The sequence below is a fragment of the Salvelinus alpinus genome, chromosome 15 (genome assembly GCF_045679555.1).
Source record: "Salvelinus alpinus chromosome 15, SLU_Salpinus.1, whole genome shotgun sequence".
Lineage (NCBI taxonomy): Eukaryota > Metazoa > Chordata > Actinopteri > Salmoniformes > Salmonidae > Salvelinus > Salvelinus alpinus.
This window is the reverse complement of record NC_092100.1, coordinates 52880364-52901578: the sequence shown is the minus strand read 5'-3', so window position 1 is coordinate 52901578 and position 21215 is coordinate 52880364. Positions and strand designations below refer to the sequence as shown.

At 44.3% G+C, this 21215-nt stretch overlaps 2 protein-coding genes across 9 annotated transcripts in view; both read right to left on the bottom strand.

Moving 5' to 3' along the window:
* Window positions 1-1759, bottom strand: part of LOC139540317 (copine-8-like) — a 93431-nt gene extending 91672 nt beyond the window's left edge. The window contains exon 1 of the mRNA XM_071344060.1: window positions 1489-1759. Coding sequence (XP_071200161.1) covers window positions 1489-1583 — 95 coding nt within the window. The 5' untranslated portion in view covers window positions 1584-1759. The remainder of the gene's footprint in view (window positions 1-1488) is intronic.
* A 6279-nt stretch (window positions 1760-8038) lies between these two features.
* Window positions 8039-21215, bottom strand: part of LOC139540315 (kinesin-like protein KIF21A) — an 83671-nt gene continuing 70494 nt past the window's right edge. For all 8 annotated transcript variants that reach the window (XM_071344052.1, XM_071344057.1, XM_071344054.1 and 5 more), the window contains 5 exons: window positions 20994-21158; window positions 20397-20514; window positions 19926-20096; window positions 9947-10146; window positions 8039-9836 (listed from right to left, as the gene is read on the bottom strand). In XM_071344052.1, coding sequence (XP_071200153.1) covers window positions 9743-9836; window positions 9947-10146; window positions 19926-20096; window positions 20397-20514; window positions 20994-21158 — 748 coding nt within the window. In that variant the 3' untranslated portion in view covers window positions 8039-9742. The remainder of the gene's footprint in view (window positions 9837-9946; window positions 10147-19925; window positions 20097-20396; window positions 20515-20993; window positions 21159-21215) is intronic.

The window sequence follows — 21215 nt, the reverse complement described above, 5'->3', positions numbered from 1 at the left end:
TGCCCAATGATGCACCTGGCCTGTCCATTGCCTATCATCTATCCCCATTTGTTCTTGTCAATTCATATTGACAATTTATGCAGCTTTGAATGCCTTTATTTGTAGTATGATTGCTAGTTAGCCTGTTGCAAATCTGGACAAATGAGCCAACTACCAATATTGTCACTATGAATGGTGGATAGAGGAGAGAATCGACAGCTAGACTGATAGACTACAGACCTGTGGTATAGTTAAGCAATAGGGCACGAGGGTGTGTGGTATATGGTCAAATACGACGCGTGGCACCCCGGAGGTGCCTTATTGCTATTATAATCTGGTTACCAACATAATTAGAGCAGTAAAAATAAATATTTTGTCATACCCGTGGTGTACAGTCTGATATACCACGGCTGTCAGCCAATCGGCATTGGCTGACCACCCAGTTTATAATAAAACTTAGCACATGGAAAAGCGTAGTGCACAAGGGAAGCACCAAAACAAGCAGATGGGGAACTTTGGCTAGGATGGAAGAAATGATATAGCCTAGTAAAACCTGCAAAAGCGAATGTTAACGAGGAAAAACTCACTAACATCAACTGTGCCCAATAAAAAAAACACACAACCCTCCCCAAATCAAAAGAAAAGATTGACAACCCTCCCCCCAGTAAATTGCGATCTGGCTCTTAAATCAACCAAGCTGTAATTGCGGTTATCGGAGATTGAGCATCATTGATGCAGACAGTGACTGAATCGGAATTCCAACCTTCAGGACCACAATCTCAGGTGTGCACCAACACCGCACTGAGCGAATCCACGTGTCTCTCTCTCTCTCTCTCTCTGTTAAATTATCTCCACAGTGAGTGTTGTGACTGACTGAGACCGACCAGCCGCGGGAGCATCAGCTCTCTCTGGTAGAAGGAACTCCGCGGAGAACCCAATCTTACAGAGGCGCGTGGCTCTTACGCAACACAGGAGCCCGAGCCAGCCAGCTGCTGCTCGCTACTATAGTTGTATCAAGTCACATCTAAGTCAAATCTCTTTGGAGAGAGATGATAAAGCATCCATAAATTCTCTCAGCAGCATCCATTTTCTGGACTGCGGTTTGTTTAGTTAAAATTAAGCCGAGCCCAAAAGGGAGCGCGAGCTGTCACGTTAGGAAACACTAATAGCACGCACATTGTTCCACCGTCATAAACTTAATTTAAACATCCCTCAAATGTAGGCTAACCGTGATTGATAAGCCAGTAAAGCAATGGACCATCATGATAATGGTCATATTTAATTCAATAAAAATTTATAGATTAAATGCTATTTTTATAGCCTAATGGGCTATGTCTGTTTTCTGGCCAAATCCCAAAAAATAAGGAATTTATGCGAGAATACTTGACTAAATTCGGACTAAACAATTTATATTTAGCAGTTTACCAAACATATCCACCGTTCTCCACAATCTTAGCCTATACCAGAAGCATTCTGTCACTCAAATGACATCAGTACCCCTCTACTCACCTACACGACACCGTGAGCTCAACTCTGGTGGCGGGAATGGCAGCGGTGAATGGGTCAAAGTCTCCAATACAGGCCATATTCATGAAGCTACTCATCGTCGAAATCTCCCGTTAAATGGGTCTTCTTCGGTCGCATGAAAGAAAGAAACCGTTAAAAACGGTGCGCTGCTTAGGGTCGCTGTTGCATGAGGCTGCGGGAGGCGTGTCGCTCAGCCAGCTGCAAGAGGAGTGTCGCCCACAACAGCCCAGCGTCATGTGTAACGGTTGAAAGATTCATCTCGTGCTAGTATGCACGAGTTGAGAGCGAGGTATAGACCTAGGCTAATATGAGTGATAGTGCGGAGGGCGTGACGCCCGCGAGAAGTGCATCCAAGACATGTGCATATCTCAGCTTTGGGAAATGTTATAGAATTACAAGAAATAAAGAACCAAACACGATAACACATGATAGTTTAAGGCCTAGTCTGTGCTGATGCTTTTAGGGAACCATTGCAATTAGCAAATGCTTTATTACATACATTAAGTCAAACCAATTAAGAGATTTGTAGCCCAATTAATAGGCTAAATCATTGTAATGCCTGTGCTTTGAAAATCTATTGAATGACATTATAGTGCAAATCAGTGGAGGCTGCTGAGGGGAGGATGGCTCATAATAATGGCTGGAATTGAGCAAATGGAATGGCAATCAAATAGCAACCATGTGTTTGATTTATTTGATACCATTCCACCTGGTAAACTCAAGCCATTACCACGAGCATGTCCTCCCCAATTAAGCTGCCACCAACCTCCTGTGGTGCAAATGAATAATGAAATCTTCGAGGAACTAATTTCTGTGACACTACAAAGGCATCATGGCCCACCTGGTTTTCAATGCACTGGCATGCTAGCGAATTCTTGACTTTTCCAAACAAACCACAATTTACTCTCAGACATTGGGTGTCCTGTGTCCACCTGGTTTCATCTCAAAATAGTCTTTATCAGGCTGATTAAATCATATTGCACACATAGTTATCCACTTGCTTGGGTTTTGACAGTGATGAGAGGCTGCCTTTATACAGGCAGTGCAATTTTTATATTTTGTCCCTAATTGGTCTTTTGACCAATTACATCAGCTTTGAAAAAGATCTGATTGGTCAAAAGACCAATTAGTGAAAAAAATATCAGAATTGGGCTACCTGTGTCAGCAGCCATAATGATAAAATCAAATCAAATCAAATTTTATTGGTCACATACACATGGCTAGCAGATGTTAATGCGAGTGTAGCGAAATGCTTCTGCTTCTAATTCCGACAGTGCAGTAATATCTAACAAGTAATCTAACAATTCCCCAACAACTACCTAATACACACAAATCTGAAGGGATGGAAAAAGTACATATAAATATGTACATAAAAATATATGGATGAGCCATGGCCAAGAGTGTGCAAGATGCAATAGATGGTATAAGGTACAGTATATGAGAGGAAGAATATAAGATATGTTAACAGTATTAAAGTGGCATTGTTTAAAGTGGCCAGTGATTTGAATCTCTATGTAGGCAGCAGCCTCTCTGAGTTAGTAATTGCTGTTTAGCAGTCTGATGGCCTTGAGATGGAAGCTGTTTTTCAGACTCTCGGTCCCAGCTTTGATGCACCTGTACTGACCCTGCCTTCTGGATGGTAGCGGGGTGAACAGGCAGTGGCTCGGGTGGTTGGTAATGATGCAGATGGCGCAAAGAGACCACCTGAGAAATTTCCTCTATTAAGTGAATGATTTCTCTACCGGATGCAGCAGCCCAATGAGCTAAAATATGAACAGCTGCGTCAAATTAGATTATATACTGAACAAAAAGCTTATTTCTCTCAAATGTTCAGCACAAATTTGTTTACATCCCTGTTAGTGAGCATTTCTCCTTTGCAAAGATAATCCATCCACCTGACAGGTGTGGCATATCAAGAAGCTGATTAAACAGCATGATCATTACACAGGTGTACCTTGTGCTGGGGACAATAAAAGGCCCCTCTAAAATGTGCAGTTTTGTCACATATTGCCACAGATGTTCCAAGTTTTGAAGGAGCGTGCAATTGGCATGCTGACTGCAGGAATGTCCACTGGAGCTGTTGCCAGAGAATTTAATGTTCATTTCTCCACCATAAGCCACATCCAATGTCATTTTTGAGATTTTGGCAGTACGTCCATCCAGCCTCCCAACTGCAGACCACGTGTAACCACGCTAGCTCAGGATCTCCACATCCGGCTTCTTCACCTGCGGGATCGTCTGAGACCAGCCACCTGGAAAACTGATGAAACTGAGTTTTTCTGTCTGTAATAAAGACCTTTTGTGGGGAAAAACTCATTCTGATTTGCTGGGCCTGGCTCCCCAGTGGGTGGTCATATGCCCTCCCAGGCCCACCCATGGCTGCACTCCTGCCCAGTCATGTGAAATCCATAGATTAGGGTGTAATTCATTTATTTAAATTGACTGATGTCCTTATATGAACTGTAACTCAGTAGAATTGTTGAAATTGTTGCATATTTCCTTTATATTTTTGTTCAGTATAGTTTAGGCCCGAATTAGTGTTTTAATCAGGGTGCCCAATAGCTGATTGATTGCCAAAATGTCTTATCTTCAGGTGCAGTTGACCTTCTGACACAGTTGCTGAAGCCTAGGCTACAGCCAGGGTCTCAATCAATTATCTCCTGATATGAGACAGAATTAGCCTACTTGATCAAATCTGGCATTTACATCACGACACTATTCAATCACTTTCAAGACACATTCTGGAGTTTGTGTTTTAGCAGCCCTGCCACGAGGGATGGGGACTGGGTGCGATTTCTACCGTGCTTTATACCATGCCATTCGGGGACACAATTTTTTTTATGGGACCTATGCGATTTCTTTTAATGGGCCTAATAGCAAATACATGGAATTTAACGGTAAAGAAAACCAGCCACGTCGCGGACCCCGATGTCTTGCTCCCAGACAAACTGAACAACTTCTTTGCTCACTTTGAGGACAATACAGTGCCACCGACATGGCACGCTACCAAATCCTGCGGGCTCTCCTTCACCGCAGCCAACGTGAGTAAAACATTTAAATGTGTTAACCCTCGCAAGGCTGCCGGCCCAGACGGCATCCCGAGCCACGTCCTCAGAGCATGCGCAGATCAGCTGGCTGGTGTGTTTACGGACATATTCAATAAATCCCTATCCCAGTCTGCTGTTCTCACATGCTTCAAGATTGCCATCAGTGTTCCTGTTCCCAAGAAAGCTAAGGTAACTGAGCTAAACGACTATGACCCCATAGCACTCACTTACATCATCATGAAGTGCTTTGAGAGACTAGTCAAGGATCATATCACATCCACCCTACCTGACATCCTAGACCCACTCCAATTTGCTTACCGCCCCAATAGGTCCACAGACAACGCAATTGCAGTCACACTGCACACTGCCCTAACCCATCTGGACAAGAGGAATACCTATGTAAGAATGCTGTTCATCGACTACAGCGCAGAATTTAACACCATATTACCCTCCAAACTCAACATTAAGCTCGAGACCCTGGGTCTCGACCCTGCCCTGTGCAATTGGGTCCTGGACTTTCTGACAGGACGCCCCCAGGTGGCGAGGGTAGGAAACAACAACTCCACCCCGCTGATCCTCAACACTGGGGCCCCACAAGGGTGCGTTCTCAGCCCTCTCCTGTACTCCCTGTTCACCCATGACTGCGTGGTCATGCACGCCTCCAACTCAATCATCAAGTTTGCAGACGACACTTCAGTGGTAGGCTTGATTACCAACAACGACGAGACGGCCTACAGGGAGGAGGTGAGGTCCCTCGGAGTGTGGTGTCAGGAAAATAACCTCACACTCAACGTCAACAAAACAAAGGAGATGATCGTGGACTTCAGGAAACAGCAGAGGGAGCACCCCCTATCCACATCGACGGGACAGTAGTGGAGAAGGTGGAAAGTTTTAAATTCCTCGGCGTACACATCACGGACAAACTGAAATGGTCCACCCACAACAGCGCCTCTTCAACCTCAGGAGGCTGAAGAAACCGGGGGCAAACTACTTGCTCTCCAGGACACCTACACCACTCAATGTCACAGGAAGGCCAAAAAGATCATCAAGGACAACAACCACCCGAGCCACTGCCTGTTCACCACGCTATCATCCAGAAGGTGAGATCAGTACAGGTGCATCAAAGCTGGGACCGAGAGACTGAAAAACAAGACCATCAGACTGTTAAACAGCCATCACTAACATTGAGTGGCTGCTGCCAATATACTGACTCAAATCTCTAGCCACTTTAATAATAAAAAATTGGATGTAATAAATGTATCACTAGTCACTTTAAACAATGCCACTTTACATAATGTTTACATACCCTACATTACTCATCTCATATGTATATACTGTACTCTATACCATCTACTGCATCTTGCCTATGCCGTTTGGCCATCGCTCATCCATATATTTATATGTACATATTCTTATTCATTCCTTTACACTTGTGTGTATAAGGTAGTTGTTGTGAAATTGTTAGATTACTTGTTAGATATTACTGCATGGTAGGAACTAGAAGCACAAGCATTTCACTACACTCGCATTAACATCTGCTAACCATGTGTATGTGACCAATACAATTTGATTTGATTTGATTTACGGTACCGGTCAAAAGTTTGGACACCTACTTATTCCAGGGTTTTTCTTTATTTAAATTTTTTCTACATTGTATAATAATAGTGAAGACATCAAAACTATGAAATAACACATATGGAATCATGTTGTAACCAAAAAAGTGTTAAACAAATCAAAATATATTATATATTTTAGATTCTTTAAAGTACCCACCCTTTGCCTTGATGACAAATTTGCACACTCTTGGCATTCTCTCAACCAGGTGACTACCTCATAAAGCTGGTTGAGAGAATGCCAAGAGTGTGCAAAACTGGCTACTTTGAAGGTTCTAAAATAAAAAATATACTTTGATTAGTTTAACACTTTTTTGGTTACTACATGATTCCATATGTGTTATTTCATAGTTGTAATGTCTTCACTAATATTCTACAATGTAGAAAATAGTAAAAATTAAGAAAAACCCTTGAGGTAGGTGTGTACAAACTTTTGACTAGTACTGTATATTACCTTTTAATTTGGCATGAACACAACCAGCCATTATGTTTTTATCTTATTGTCAAAACAAATCACTTCAAACAGTAGCCTACCTGAGCATGGTCATCCACCCCCAAAAAATCCAGCATCCAAACAGTGCACTGGTGAAATAGTGCATTTTGCACATGACAAAGTCAACAAGCACTGCAAATAGTGTAGGCTGCAATTATCTTTTGCAGAAAATATTAATCATTATGAACGGATTAATAAATTGAAAACAATATAGACTTTGTCTTGTAACTATTGGTTTTAACCTGAATTATATTTATGATTACAAAACTCCTTGGTCATCTATAACATAACCATTATTTTTTTCTAGTTCAATGGTCAGGACACCTGCACTGATGTGTTCTAGTCTAAAACACCATGATACAAATTAAACTATTTTCTCTGAGATAAAATCCTCCTGAGCAAAACCACAGCTATTAAATCATTTACAGTTCAATTTAATGTATTTTCACTTGCAAAGTGCTTACAACAAACTGATAGCCACGGAACTATGAAATTCGAAGACCTCTTTTTCACACCATAGACCCTGAAATTGAATTCCATATCATCACAAATACCATCAGTTATAAACATGTCCAAAACATTAAGGGCCGGTTTTATAGACACTGCTAAAGCCTATAGTTCTGGACTAAAAAGCATTCTCAATGGAGATTCTCAGGCAAACCAGCCCTTACAGTACAGCAATCATTGATCTAGTCCAGTATGGATTTCTGGTCATTACGACAATAGTTAGTTAGAAAATAGTCAGATTTAGTTCTGGGTATCCAGATAAGTTACAGGGGATAAGCTACAAGTAAATAACAGTTTTCACTTGGATGTGTGTGCTCCAAAATGTTATTGTAAGCAATAAGGTCATTACAATGAGCCTTCAGATTTTGACACCAAGGGAGCCCAGGGAAACATTAATGTGCATCCCAAATTTCACCCCATTTGCTAGTGCACTGGTCAAAAGTAGTGCACTATATAGGGAATAGGTTGCCATTTGGGACAAATTCTTAAGCTCTTCTGTAGTTGTCATACCTCCTGTTCATCCGTGTGTGACCTATCTGTACAACCATTCGTATGCTTTGCTTGTTGATGAATTACAAATTACACTACTGCCATCTAGTGGATACACCTGGTTAGCCTAATGTGCTCTTTGAAAATGCATATTTTGAAACCTTGCTTCCTTCCTTTGAGTAAGAATAGCTTTTATTAGTGTAGGTGAATGCTACGAGGTGGAAACCTTGCTTTCACCTATCCAATCAGGTTAGTTGGATCAGTGAATGCAACAGCCCCAATCACTGTAATGCCCTTCTTCATCAGTGCTCTCCCCACACTTCCGATCTTCAAATCCCCACCCCTCCCTCAAAAGGAACAGACCCAGGTGACCACACACAGGGTACTTGTTGGTTTTTGACAGATGACATTTAATTTCGCCAGGCATCTGACATTAGATCTGCTACAGTACAGAGTCAGCCATTTTAGGGAATGACATCTACAGCAAAACTCCAGAGGGGAACCCAGGACTGGTTTGAATTACATATAGCTTCTTTCAACAGAAAAATTAAATAAAATGAGAGCAGGGTTGCATCTGAAAATGGCACCCTATTCCCTTTATAGTGCACAACTTCTGAACAACATCCATGGGTCCTGGTCAAATGTAGTGCACTATGCAATAGGGTGTCATTTTGGACGCAACCCAGGAAACAAAACAGGCTGACTCAAGGCCAGGGAGAGGGGTTCTGTTCAAAAGACATGAGTGCTGTTAGAATGCCGTTTCACAATTCTGGTCCATTTGTTTCCCTTTTGGAGCGAAATGTGGTGATCAACAAAACAAACCTTCTGTTTATTTCTTCGTATAACACTGTTTATATATACACACATATTGTGTTGGCTGCTGCTCCTAATACTTTAACATTCAATAGTCCCAGCAGACAGTGGATCCGATACATCATTTGACAGTTCGTTCAGCTCACACCAATCACAAATAGGCCAGTTGAAATGTACAGCAAAACTGACACAAACATGATAAACCACCGTACATAGGGGTCTTCCCAGACCAGGATCGGGAGAGCTTTACAGTACAGGCACAGATAAAAGGCTCCTCTCTTCCTCACACTTTAGACTCTTATAGAAAGTATGTAACTACGGTTACCAGGTGTATCTCACCTGGAGTCCAGAACAGAAGCCCTCTATGGGTCAAAGGTGAGCAAACAACTTAGCAGCAAGGGCATTAGGTTAGTTATTAACTTATTAGGAGGGAATAGCATCAAGTGGAAAATCACACATTGATAAATGATGAGTAGTGGACGAGTGAAGAGAGTCAGTGTATCCTCAAAGAGACATTGTTTTTGCACATAGAGAGTAAGTAAAGGACTAAGTGTAAAGACTAAGGAAGCAGAGAGGTGACTGACTGAAGGGCTTTTGCTAGTGGCTACAAGAGTTAATGTACAGTATCCAGTTCACAGGTAAAGTACAAGAGAGGTTTCATGATTTGGTCACCCATGGAAAGCGGGTGCTGAATTCAAAGCAAAGGAACATCATACCGAGCGACTTAAGGGGGTGTCAGTTCACGTAAAGACACGTTGATATCAGGTAAGGGACAGCAGGGTTGAGGACAGTGGTTCTGCTGTGCCACTGGAGAACCAGGTCCGGGTCTTGAAGGCCTGCGACAAAGCCCGGTCTTTACCTTCCTCTCATCTAATTTACACAACACTCCCCCAGCACAGAAAAACACTCAAGATCTGCCTCTGTGTGTGTGTGTGTGTGTGTGTGTGTGTGGGGGCTCAATACTTGATACGAGCGGAGCCGGAAAGATGTCTATGAAGCAAAAATAGGGTTTATTCTGCACAGACCAGTGCTACGGCCACACAGGTTAGACTAGATACATTTAGCTAGGGAGACATTTTCTAGGGATAAATCTACAGTATCTCACTCTGGAAAACGACTACAGCTACTTTTGCTGAGATAAGATTCTTGCGGACTGTTGTCTTGGTTACAGTATGTGGGGGCTGGGGGTGGTTTCCAAGGCTAAGGGTCAGAGGTCAAAGTGCTAGTCAGCAGCATCCCAGGTTTAGGGTCACGGTGGGAGGTCACGGCCATGTTCAGTTACTGGCCACCTCATCAGCTGTGTCCGCCGTCGTGTCTAAGGTGCTGTCGAGTCCGCCCCGGGCACGCCAGATCTTCACTGTTCGATCACTATCAAATTACAGAGCAGAAAAACTGTGTTACTGCAATGGCTGTATCCAGGCTATTGTGTGTGTTTGTGTGTCTGCCTTTCATTCTGTCTGTGTGGTTCTGTGACTCACTCAGATGCTGTGAAGAGGTGGCTGCTATTGGTGGAGATGCCGTTGATGGGGCTCTCGTGGCCCTTGAGTTCCCCAAGGGCCCCCAGTGTGTCTGCGTGCCACAGCTTTAGCACCCCTCCTCTACAGCCGCTCAGCAGGGCCGGAGTGCCAGGCACCACACCCAGGGCACACACCCAATCACGATGGGCGTTGGGCACTTGCTGTTAAGACATAGATAACATAGTACATACAGACTTTGTTTTCCATTCAAATATTTTGCAGGTTAGCAGTGTTTTCCAAACAACTTCCCAGTTAAAATACCCGGCACCGTCTCCCCAAAAGCATGATTCACCAAAATAGTTTGTAAGTATTAGGTATTTTTATAAAAAAAAATTAGGGGGTAGATCAGCTTTAATACTGCAGATAGATTGTAGCTTCCATCAATGTAGTTGTCTGCATAATTTCCAATCCCCCATATATTTTGGGGTAAATATATTATACACAGTACCAGTAAAAAGTTTGGACACATCTACTCATTCAAGAGTTTCTTAATTTGTTTTACTATTTTCTACATTGTAGAATAATAGTGAAGACAACAACACTATAAAATAACACACATGAAATCATGTAGTAACCAAAAAAGTGTTAAACTAATCAAAATATATTTTAGATTTTAGATTCCTCAAAGTAGCCACCCTTTTCCTTGATGACAGCTTTGCACATTCTTGGCATTCTCTCAACCAGGAATGCTTTTCACCTGGAATGCTTTTCCAACAGTCTTAAAGGAGTTCCCACATATGCTGAGCACCCGTCCAGACGCTGTTCTTGTTTTGTTTCATGTTCGTTTTCCATTAAATGTTCACTCCCTGTACTTGCTTCTCGTCTCCAGCATCGGACGTTATAGAATGCTGTTGTAGCCATGTTGGTTAAGTGTGCCTTGAATTCTAAATAAATCAGACAGTGTCACCAGCAAAGCACCCCCACACCATCACACCTCCTCCTCAATGCTTCACGGTGGGAACCACACATGCTGAGATAATCCATTCACCTACTCTGCGTCTCACTAAGACAAGGCGGTTGGACCCAAAAATCTCAAATTTGGACTCCAGACCAAAGGACAGATTTCCACCGGTCTAATGTCCATTTCTTGTGTTTCTTGGCCCAAGCAAGTCTCCTCGTCTTATTGGTGTTCTTTAGTAGTGGTTTCTTTGCAGCAATTCGACCATGAAGGCCTGATTTACGCAGTCTCCTCTGAACAGTTGATGTTGAGATGTGTCTATTACTTGAACTATGTGAAGCATTTACTTGGGCTGCAATTTCTGAGGCTGGTAACTCTAATTAACTTATCCTCTGCAGCAGAGGTAACTCTGGGTCTTCCTTTCCTGTGGCGGTCCTCATGAGCGCCAGTTTCATGATAGCGCTTGATGGTTTTTGAGACTGCACTTGAAGAAACTTTGAAAGTTCTTGAAATTTTCCGGATTGACTGACCTTCATGTTTTAAAGTAACGTCTTTTCTCTTTGCTTATTTGAGCTGTTCTTGCCATAATAATCAAGAGAGAGTTGTAAACGGACGTTACCTCATTAACCCTCCTCAGGACTTGAAACGGTCCCACAAACGGCGGAGCGGGCTCAGCTTCCTCAGCGTTCCCCTGGGAGGGTCGTTGCGGAACCGGCAGGGGAAGGAGTTTTCCATAAGGGAGGTGTCTGGGTGTCTTTGACTGAGCCAGATGGAGCAGGAAGAGACGTAAACCTGGACGTCCCTAGCCTAGGTAGGCCACCAGTACTTCTCAGTTAGGCAGGCGATGGTGCGGCCTATCCCAGGATGACCAGACACAGGCGCCGTGTGCGCCCAGGAAAGGAGACGGTGCCGCACACCTGTGGGCACGTAGGCGAGGTTCTCCGGGCACTGTGCACGTGCGGGTTCCGTACGCAGGGCCTGCCGTATGGCGGCGTCCACGTCCCATACAAGTGGCACGATGATGCAGAACGGAGGGATGATAGGGGTCTCCTCTCCCTGCCTCTCCATCTACAGAGGCGAGACAGGGCGTCCGCCTTCACATTCTTCAAGCCTGGCCTATAGGAAATTGTGAATTGGAACCTGGCGAAGAATAGAGCCCACCTGGCCTGTCTCAGGTTTAGCCTCTTTGCTACGCTGATGTACTCCAGGTTGCGGTGGTCCGTTCACACCAGGAAAGGCTGTTTGGACCCTTCCAGCCAGTGCCCCCAAGCCTTCAGAGCCTTCTTGACCACCAAGAGTTCCCGGTCCCCTACGTCGTAGTTCCTGGGCGGGGCTCAGCTGCTTAGAGTAGAAAGCGCAGGGTCGCAGCTTTGGAGGTGTTCCGGTACGCTGGGACAGCACTGCCCCGACTCTTACTTCGGAGGCATCCACCTCGACGATGAAGGGGAGTGAGGGGTTTGGATGTGCCAACACAGGAGCAGTGGTGAAACGTGCCTTCAGCGTCTCAAACGCCCTCTCCGCCTCCGCGGTCCAACGAAGCCGCTGGGGACCTCCTCTCAGCATTGAGGTAAGAGGCACGACCACCGCGCTGAAGCCCCGGATGAACCCCCGGAAATAGTTGGCGAACCCCAGGAATCGCTGGACTGCTTTAACAGAGTTGGGGATGGGCCATGACCCGACTGCGCTGATGCGTTGTTCCTCCATCTCCACTCCCTCTGTGGAGATGAGATAGCACATATAGCCAAAGGACATGGACCGCTCCCCTGTTTAACATATAGATCATGCTCCAACAGTCTTCTCAGCACAGACCTGACTAACGAGACATGCTGGACTCGGTCAGCAGAATAGACCAAAATGTCATCTATATCAACCACTATGCCCCGTCCCAGCATGTCCTGAAACACTTCGTTGATGAAGGCCTGGAAGACTGAAGGAGCATTAGATAGGCCAAAGAGCATTACGAGATACTCGTAATGACCCATGGTCTTCGAAAAAGCAGTCTTCCATTCATCGCCTGCACGAATGCACACCAGATTATAGGCGCTCCTAAAGTCCAGCTTCGTGAAGTACTGTGCCCCGTGCATTTGTTCGACAATGGTTGGAATGAGGGGTAAAGAATAGCTGAACTTGGCGGTGGCTTTGTTCAGTGTTCGATAATCAGTGCAGGGGCACAGTCCCCCATCTTTTTTCTTGACAAAAAATAAGCTTGATGAGGCTGGTCACATAGAGGGGTGGATAAAACTCTGCTGGAGACTCTCCTGTACATAGGTCTCCATGGCATAGGAGAGGGGATAGACATGTCCTCTCGGGAGGGCTGCGTCAGACAACAGGTCAATGGCACAGTCCCAGGGGCGATGGGGAGGCAGGCATGTAGCCTGGGTCTTTGAGAAAACCCGGTGCAGATCCTGGTGCTCCTCAGGGAAATCCACTTGAGGTGCACAGTCTGGACTATGCAGTGGTGTTGACAGACACCGCGAGACACCTCCCCTGACACTCCTGCAACCAACCCAGCAGTCTTCTCTCGGACCAAGAAATAACGGGGTTATGCAAACTCAACCAGGGGAGACCTAAAACAATGGGGTGCGTGGGGGTGTTTATAATCAAGAAAGTGATCTGTTCTGAATGAGTGTCATGGGTCACCCATGACACTTATTCAGAACAGATCACTCTGAAACAGAAACAGTAATGTGATGTACGAGCCCTGTCCCTATTGGACGATTATTCAGGGCTCGAACTGGAATGGGTGACTGTAGGGGAACCAAAGGAATGCGTAATGCAGTGGCCAGTGCGCTAAGAGATTCCCGGCAGCTCCGGAATCAATCAGAGCTAACGGGAGTGAAGGGCTGGGTGGGGTACTCAGGGAATTTAATGGGGAAACACACTGGTTGATTTGACAGACAAGGAAAGGAGACCTTGCCTCCTACCTGAGTTGGTGCAGGAGAATTCCCTGGCTTGTCACTACCTCGCCTCCTAGTGGATAGAGAGCAGGTCGGGGAGAAATTACTCCTTTCTCCACAATAGAAGCAGAGACCCAGATTCCCCCTTCTCCTATGCTCTGCCTCGGGCAAACATGCCGAGCCCACCTCCATTGGTTCTGGCCACGGAGCAGGGTAGCCATGGGCTCCGAATTCTGCGCAGGTCTTCTTTGGGACTGCAGGAGGTTGTCCAACCGGATCACCATGCTAATGAGCTGGTTGAATGACAGGTTGTCATCACGGCTAGCTAACTCCAGCTGTACCTCCTTTCGCAGTCCGCTGCGGAAAACGGTGACCAGAGCCAACTCGTTCCATTCGGTGGAGGCTGCGATGGTCCGGAACTCCAGGGCGAACTCCGAGGTGGTCCTAGATCCCTGGCGTAGTCGGAGTAGACGCTCAACCTCCTCTCGGCCCTCCACAGGATTATCAAACACCGAGGGGAAGAGGAGGGTGAAGCGCTCGTAGGACTCGAACTTGGGTCCGCCCGTCTCCCAGACTGCGGCACCCCAGTCCAGAGCCCGTGGGAGCTGGTACCGGGAACAGTACTGGAGACTGGAGGGACTGCACATTCCCCTCCAAGCGCAGGATGGTTGCCAGCACACTGTCCATGGTGATACCGAGTCTGGAGAGACAGTCCTCGTGGTGCTGTACTGTCCCTACAATGGTCGCCAGCTCGGCCTTTCCTGCTGTCTCCATTTTGCGGGTCGGTTATTCTGTCACGCTGGTATAAAGGATATGGAGACAGGCTCAGGAATACACAATAGGGGTTTTTAATACACCCAAGACAAACACGTATACAAAAACACTGGGCTGTACCCAAACAAAAGAGCGAGGGTAAACCTTGTTGAACGACACGGGACGATACTCGTAATACACAATATATAAAGCACGCAGCATAACAGCTGCACCAACACATAGGTGCTCACACGACCAACGGACATGGGAACAGAGGGCACAGATATAACATACTAATCAGGGGAAATGGGAACCAGGTGTGTGAATTCAGACAAGACAGTCCGGTGTTGATGATAATGAACCCCGTTCAGTGAAGCCTAGAAAGCCAGTGACGTAGACCTCCGGAACAGGTGAATAGAATGAGCAGCAGTACCGGGGGGATCCGTGACAAGTACTTTTAACAAGGCACACCTGTGAATTGAAATGCATTCCAGGTGACTACCTCATGAAGCTGGTTGAGAGAATGCCAAGGGTGTGCAAAGCTGTCATCAAGGCAAAGGGTGGCTACTTTGAAGAATCTCAAATATAAAACATATTTTGATTAGTTGAACACTTTTTTGGTTACTACATGATTCCATATGTGTTATTTCATAATGTTGATGTCTTCAGTATTATTCTACAATGTAGAAAATAGTAAAAATAAAGAAAACCCTGGAGTGAGTAGGTGTGTTCAAACTTTTGACTGGTACTGTGTATACAGTGGGGCAAAAAAGTATTTAATCAGCCACCAATTGTGCAAGTTCTCCCACTTAAAAAGACGAGAGAGGCCTGTAATTTTCATCATAGGTACACTTCCACTATGACAGACAAAATGAGAAAAAAAAATCCAGAAAATCACATTGTAGGATTTTTAATTAATTTATTTGCAAATTATGGTGGAAAATAAGTATTTGGTCACCTACAAACAAACAAGATTTCTGGCTCTCACAGACCTGTAACTTCTTCTTTAAGAGGCTTCTCTGTCCTCCACTCGTTACCTGTATTAATGGCACCTGTTTGAACTTGTTATCAGTATAAAAGACACCTGTCCACAACCTCAAACAGTCACACTCCAAACTCCACTATGGCCAAGACCAAAGAGCTGTCAAAGGACACCAGAAACAAAATTGTAGACCTGCACCAGGCTGGGAAGACTGAATCTGCAATAGGTAAGCAGCTTGGTTTGAAGAAATCAACTGTCGGAGCAATTATTAGGAAATGGAAGACATACAAAAACCCTGATAATCTCCCTCGATCTGGGGCTCCACGCAAGATCTCACCCCGTGGGGTCAAAATGATCACAAGAACGGTGAGCAAAAATCCCAGAACCACACGGGGGGACCTAGTGAATGACCTGCAGAGAGCTGGGACCAAAGTAACAAAGCCTACCATCAGTAACACACTACGCCGCCAGGGACTCAAATCCTGCAGTGCCAGACGTGTCCCCCTGCTTAAGCCAGTACATGTCCAGGCCCGTCTGAAGTTTGCTAGAGAGCATTTGGATGATCCAGAAGAAGATTGGGAGAATGTCATATGGCCAGATGAAACCAAAATAGAACCTTTTGGTAAAAACTCAACTCGTCGTGTTTGGAGGACAAAGAATGCTGAGTTGCACCCAAAGAACACCATACCTACTGTGAAGCATGGGGGTGGAAACATCATGCTTTGGGGCTGTTTTTCTGCAAAGGGACCAGGACGACTGATCCGTGTAAAGGAAAGAATGAATGGGGCCATGTATCGTGAGATTTTGAGTGAAAACCTCCTTCCATCAGCAAGGGCATTGAAGATGAAACGTGGCTGGGTCTTTCAGCATGACAATGATCCCAAACACACTGCCTGGGCAACGAAGGAGTGGCTTCGTAAGAAGCATTTCAAGGTCCTGGAGTGGCCTAGCCAGTCTCCAGATCTCAACCCCATAGAAAATCTTTGGAGGGAGTTGAAAGTCCGTGTTGCCCAGCAACAGCCCCAAAACATCACTGCTCTAGAGGAGATCTGCATGGAGGAATGGGCCAAAATACCAGCAACAGTGTGTGAAAACCTTGTGAAGACTTACAGAAAACGTTTGACCTCTGTCATTGCCAACAAAGGGTATATAACAAAGTATTGAGATAAGTATTTGGTCAATAACAAAAGTTTATTTTCCACCATAATTTGCAAATAAATTCATTAAAAATCCTACAATGTGATTTTCTGGATTCTTTTTCAAATTTTGTCAGTCATAGTTGAAGTGTACCTATGATGAAAATTACAGGCCTCTCTCATCTTTTTAAGTGGGAGAACTTGCACAATTGGTGGCTGACTAAATACTTTTTTGCCCCACTGTACATATCTTTTTAAAATGTATTTTCCTTTATTATTTCCCCCTAACCCTACCACCCATCCCCTAATTGGAGTAAACTAACAGACATAAACACTTAGGCTTCTACTTCCAGTTTATACATACTATAGACATTTTACGGACACAATGTATTTTACAATAATTATCTTTTGTTTGTTTTTAATCCAATCCTTCAGCTACCATCAACCCCTCCCATCTATCTCTGAAGCCCATCCAGTTTGATTTCTATTTTGCCATATATTTGTAACTGTGCTGTTTCACAAAAGTTCTGAACCTATATACGGACACAGTATATTTTATATTAGTCATCTTGTTGTTTTTAATCCCACCCTTCAGCTCCACTCAACCCCTCCCATCTATTTCATTTTTTTCTTTCTATTTTACATACAGTGGGGAGAACAAGTATTTGATACACTGCCGATTTTGCAGGTTTTCCTACTTACAAAGCATGTAGAGGTCTGTAATTTTTTTCACAGGTACACTTCAACTGTGAGAGACGGAATCTAAAACAAAAATCCAGAAAATCACATTGTATGATTTTTAAGTAATTAATTTGCATTTTATTGCATGACATAAGTATTTGATCACCTACCAACCAGTAAGATTTCCGGCTCTCACAGACCTGTTAGTTTTTCTTTAAGACGCCCTCCTGTTCTCCACTCATTACCTGTATTAACTGCACCTGTTTGAACTCGATACCTATATAAAAGACACCTGTCCACACACTCAATCAAACAGACTCCAACCTCTCCACAATGGCCAAGACCAGAGAGCTGTGTAAGGACATCAGGGATAAAATTGTAGACCTGCACAAGGCTAGGATGGACTACAGGACAATAGGCAAGCAGCTTGGTGAGAAGGCAACAACTGTTGGCGCAATTATTAGAAAATGGAAGAAGTTCAAGATGACGGTCAATCACCCTTGGTCTGGGGCTCCATGCAAGATCTCACCTCGTGGGGCATCAATGATCATGAGGAAGGTGAGGGATCAGCCCAGAACTACACGGCAGGACCTGGTCAATGACCTGAAGAGAGCTGGGACCACAGTCTCAAAGAAAACCATTAGTAACACACTACGCCGTCATGGATTAAAATCCTGCAGCGCACGCAAGGTCCCTCTGCTCAAGCCAGCGCATGTCCAGGACCGTCTGAAGTTTGCCAATGACCATCTGGATGATCCAGAGGAGGAATGGGAGAAGGTCATGTGGTCTGATGAGACAAAAATATAGCTTTTTGGTCTAAACTCCACTCGCCGTGTTTGGAGGAAGAAGAAGGATGAGTACAACCCCAAGAACACCATCTCAACCGTGAAGCATGGAGGTGGAAACATCATTCTTTGGGGATGCTTTTCTGCAAAGGGGACAGGACGACTGCACCGTATTGAGGGGAGGATGGATGGGGCCATTTATCGCGAGATCTTGGCCAACAACCTCCTTCCCTCAGTAAGAGCATTGAAGATGGGTCGTGGCTGGGTCTTCCAGCATGACAACGACCCGAAACACACAGCCAGGGCAACTAAGGAGTGGCTCCGTAAGAAGCATCTCAAGGTCCTGGAGTGGCCTAGCCAGTCTCCAGACCTGAACCCAATATAAAATCTTTGGAGGGAGCTGAAAGTCCGTATTGCCCAGCGACAGCCCCCAAACCTGAAGGATCTGGAGAAGGTCTGTATGGAGGAGTGGGCCAAAATCCCTGCTGCAGTGTGTGCAAACCTGGTCAAGAACTACAGGAAATGTATGATCTCTGTAATTGCAAACAAAGGTTTCTGTACCAAATATTAAGTTCTGCTTTTCTGATGTATCAAATACTTATTTCATGCAATAAAATGCAAATTAATTACTTAAAAATCATACAATGTGATTTTCTGGATTTTTGTTTTAGATTCCGTCTCTCACAGTTGAAGTGTACCTATGATAAAAATGACAGACCTCTACATGCTTTGTAAGTAGGAAAACCTGCAAAATCGGCAGTGTATCAAATACTTGTTCTCCCCACTGTATATTTTTTAACTGTGCTGTGATGTTTCACACTGAACCTTTCTATTCTCATAGTTTCTAGAGATTGTAAATTAAAAAAACATGTTTTGCCTAAAGTATTATTATTGATTGAGTTACTATGACTTTTCAGATCACCCCGTAGTGCTATCTGCAGAATTAGCTCCAGGTAAATGGAGCACTTCTTCAACCATTCCTGGACCTGTGACCAAAAACAAGCTACATATGGACAGTACCAAAATAAATGATCTAATGATTCGGTCTCTTCGCAGCAAAATCTGCATTGCTAGGATGGTCGTATTCCCTATATATATATATGTAACATTCTATTGGCTTCAAGAATTTTGTATAATAATTTAAATAAAACAATTCAAAGTTTTGCGTTTTGCGTATGAGATCATAAACCATGTGCTATGGAATCGGTACATCAAAAATCTCTCCCCAACTATTTTGCAATCTATATGGCACAGCTGTCCATTTTTTGGTCCTTAAATAAAACGGTATACTTTTTTTTATTTATCACAATTTTCTTTAACCAATTCGGTCTTTAATGCAGGACCAACAGACAAGTTCCTTACTTTTCCCCCCTACCACTTGCCTCTTCTATTTTTGCGGTAATGCTGCAATTAGTTGATTGTAATTTTGAGTAGAGCAGACATGTACATATATTTTTGTTAGCTGCATGTGTGACATAACTCCACCAGTCCTATTTATGATATAATTTACAAAGATTATTAAAATGTTATTTTTTTTAATGTGATTAAAAAAAAATCTATTTGAGTTTAACAACAATATTTGTTGTATTATTTGCTCTGTCTTTTCTGGTGGATTAAACTGAAATTGCAACCAACTTTCTATAGCTTGTTTTAAAAATAGCGATATTTTGGAGATTATTTCATTTTCAAATAACCGAAAGTGCAAAAGGCCATTCTTGAACATGAGGTGAGACATTCTTACTAAACTGCTTTTTTTACGACTGGATTCACCAAAATAGTCAGTGACACTTCCCTTTCCCCTCTGTTACCTGCAGTAAGTCTTTGCGGCCTAGGTCCCACTTCTTAATGCCGTTGTCCCTGGAGCCGCTGAAGAGGACATCCCCCTGCACCACCAAGGACTCGATGCCATCGTAGTGGGGAGGCTCAAAGTTGTGTGTGGGGCTGATAGCACCCAGGGCCCCCTCTGTCACGTCAAACAGCTGAAACAGACAGTCCATCAACAACACTCGTCAAGTCACAGCAAAGCGTTAGCTAGGCTAATTCATATTGCATAGGAAAACAAATACAAGAGCCAACATGATCCATATTCAAACATGAGACACCACGCAGAAAGTGATCTCTGACCGAAACTTCAACACAATAAAAAAATGTAGAGATGTAATATTGTGTGTGTGGCAGTTATTCTTTCGACAACGAATATAAGCAGAACAGCCACACACCATAACACACTCTCACACACCATAACACACTCTCACACACTATAACACACTCTCACACACCTTGATGTAATGGTCCTTGGATCCGCTGATGACCAGATCCTGACCGTTCCCACTCTGGTCCACAGTCAGACACATGACTGGACCCAGGTGACCAGTCAGCTTCCCTGTGGATACAAATCTGACCAAGAGAGAGGGAGGACAGTGGGCCTTTAACATGATAGCAATCTCCTGAGATGCACTGCGTTACGGCAAGACACAACCTGGAATGAAAACACTCACTAAGAGGCCAGGCAAAGATCAGCAAGGGAATAGACCAGGGGTACTCAAGTACTATTTGAGAAGGTCCGGTCACACAAATTTCCTAGATGTCAAAGGTCCCGATGGATATTGTCATTTTTCGTCGTAGTAACAAACCCCTACCTTGCAACCCATACGACCCCAAACGGTTCATACCCCTCTTGTTGGCCGAGATAAACTGACCAGTATAATAAGAGTCTGGTAGCAGCAGTTGTGATGTGTGTGTACAAGCAGTAGCCTCTAGATCTATTATAGATCAGCACATAGTAGTGAGAGAGAAGTTTTCTGAAGACAGTGCCTTTTTTCAGGCCTCTTTGGATTTGTTTGTCAAAATGGCCGGTGTGCCGTGCTGTACCGTACCTTCTTAGGTCCCAGACTCTGACAGAGTTGCCGGCGGCGGCGTACAGGACAGAGCCACTGGGGTTGAGGGCGATCTGGTTGATCTGGTTCTCTCCTGCCGGGATGGTGACAGTCCGGTTGGTGCTGGACGCACAGGCGTCGCCCGGGGTCACCTGACCAGAAGACCTGTAGAATACAGAGGCGTGGGTGTCAAATAAAGTTATCATATATGGGTGTAATGGA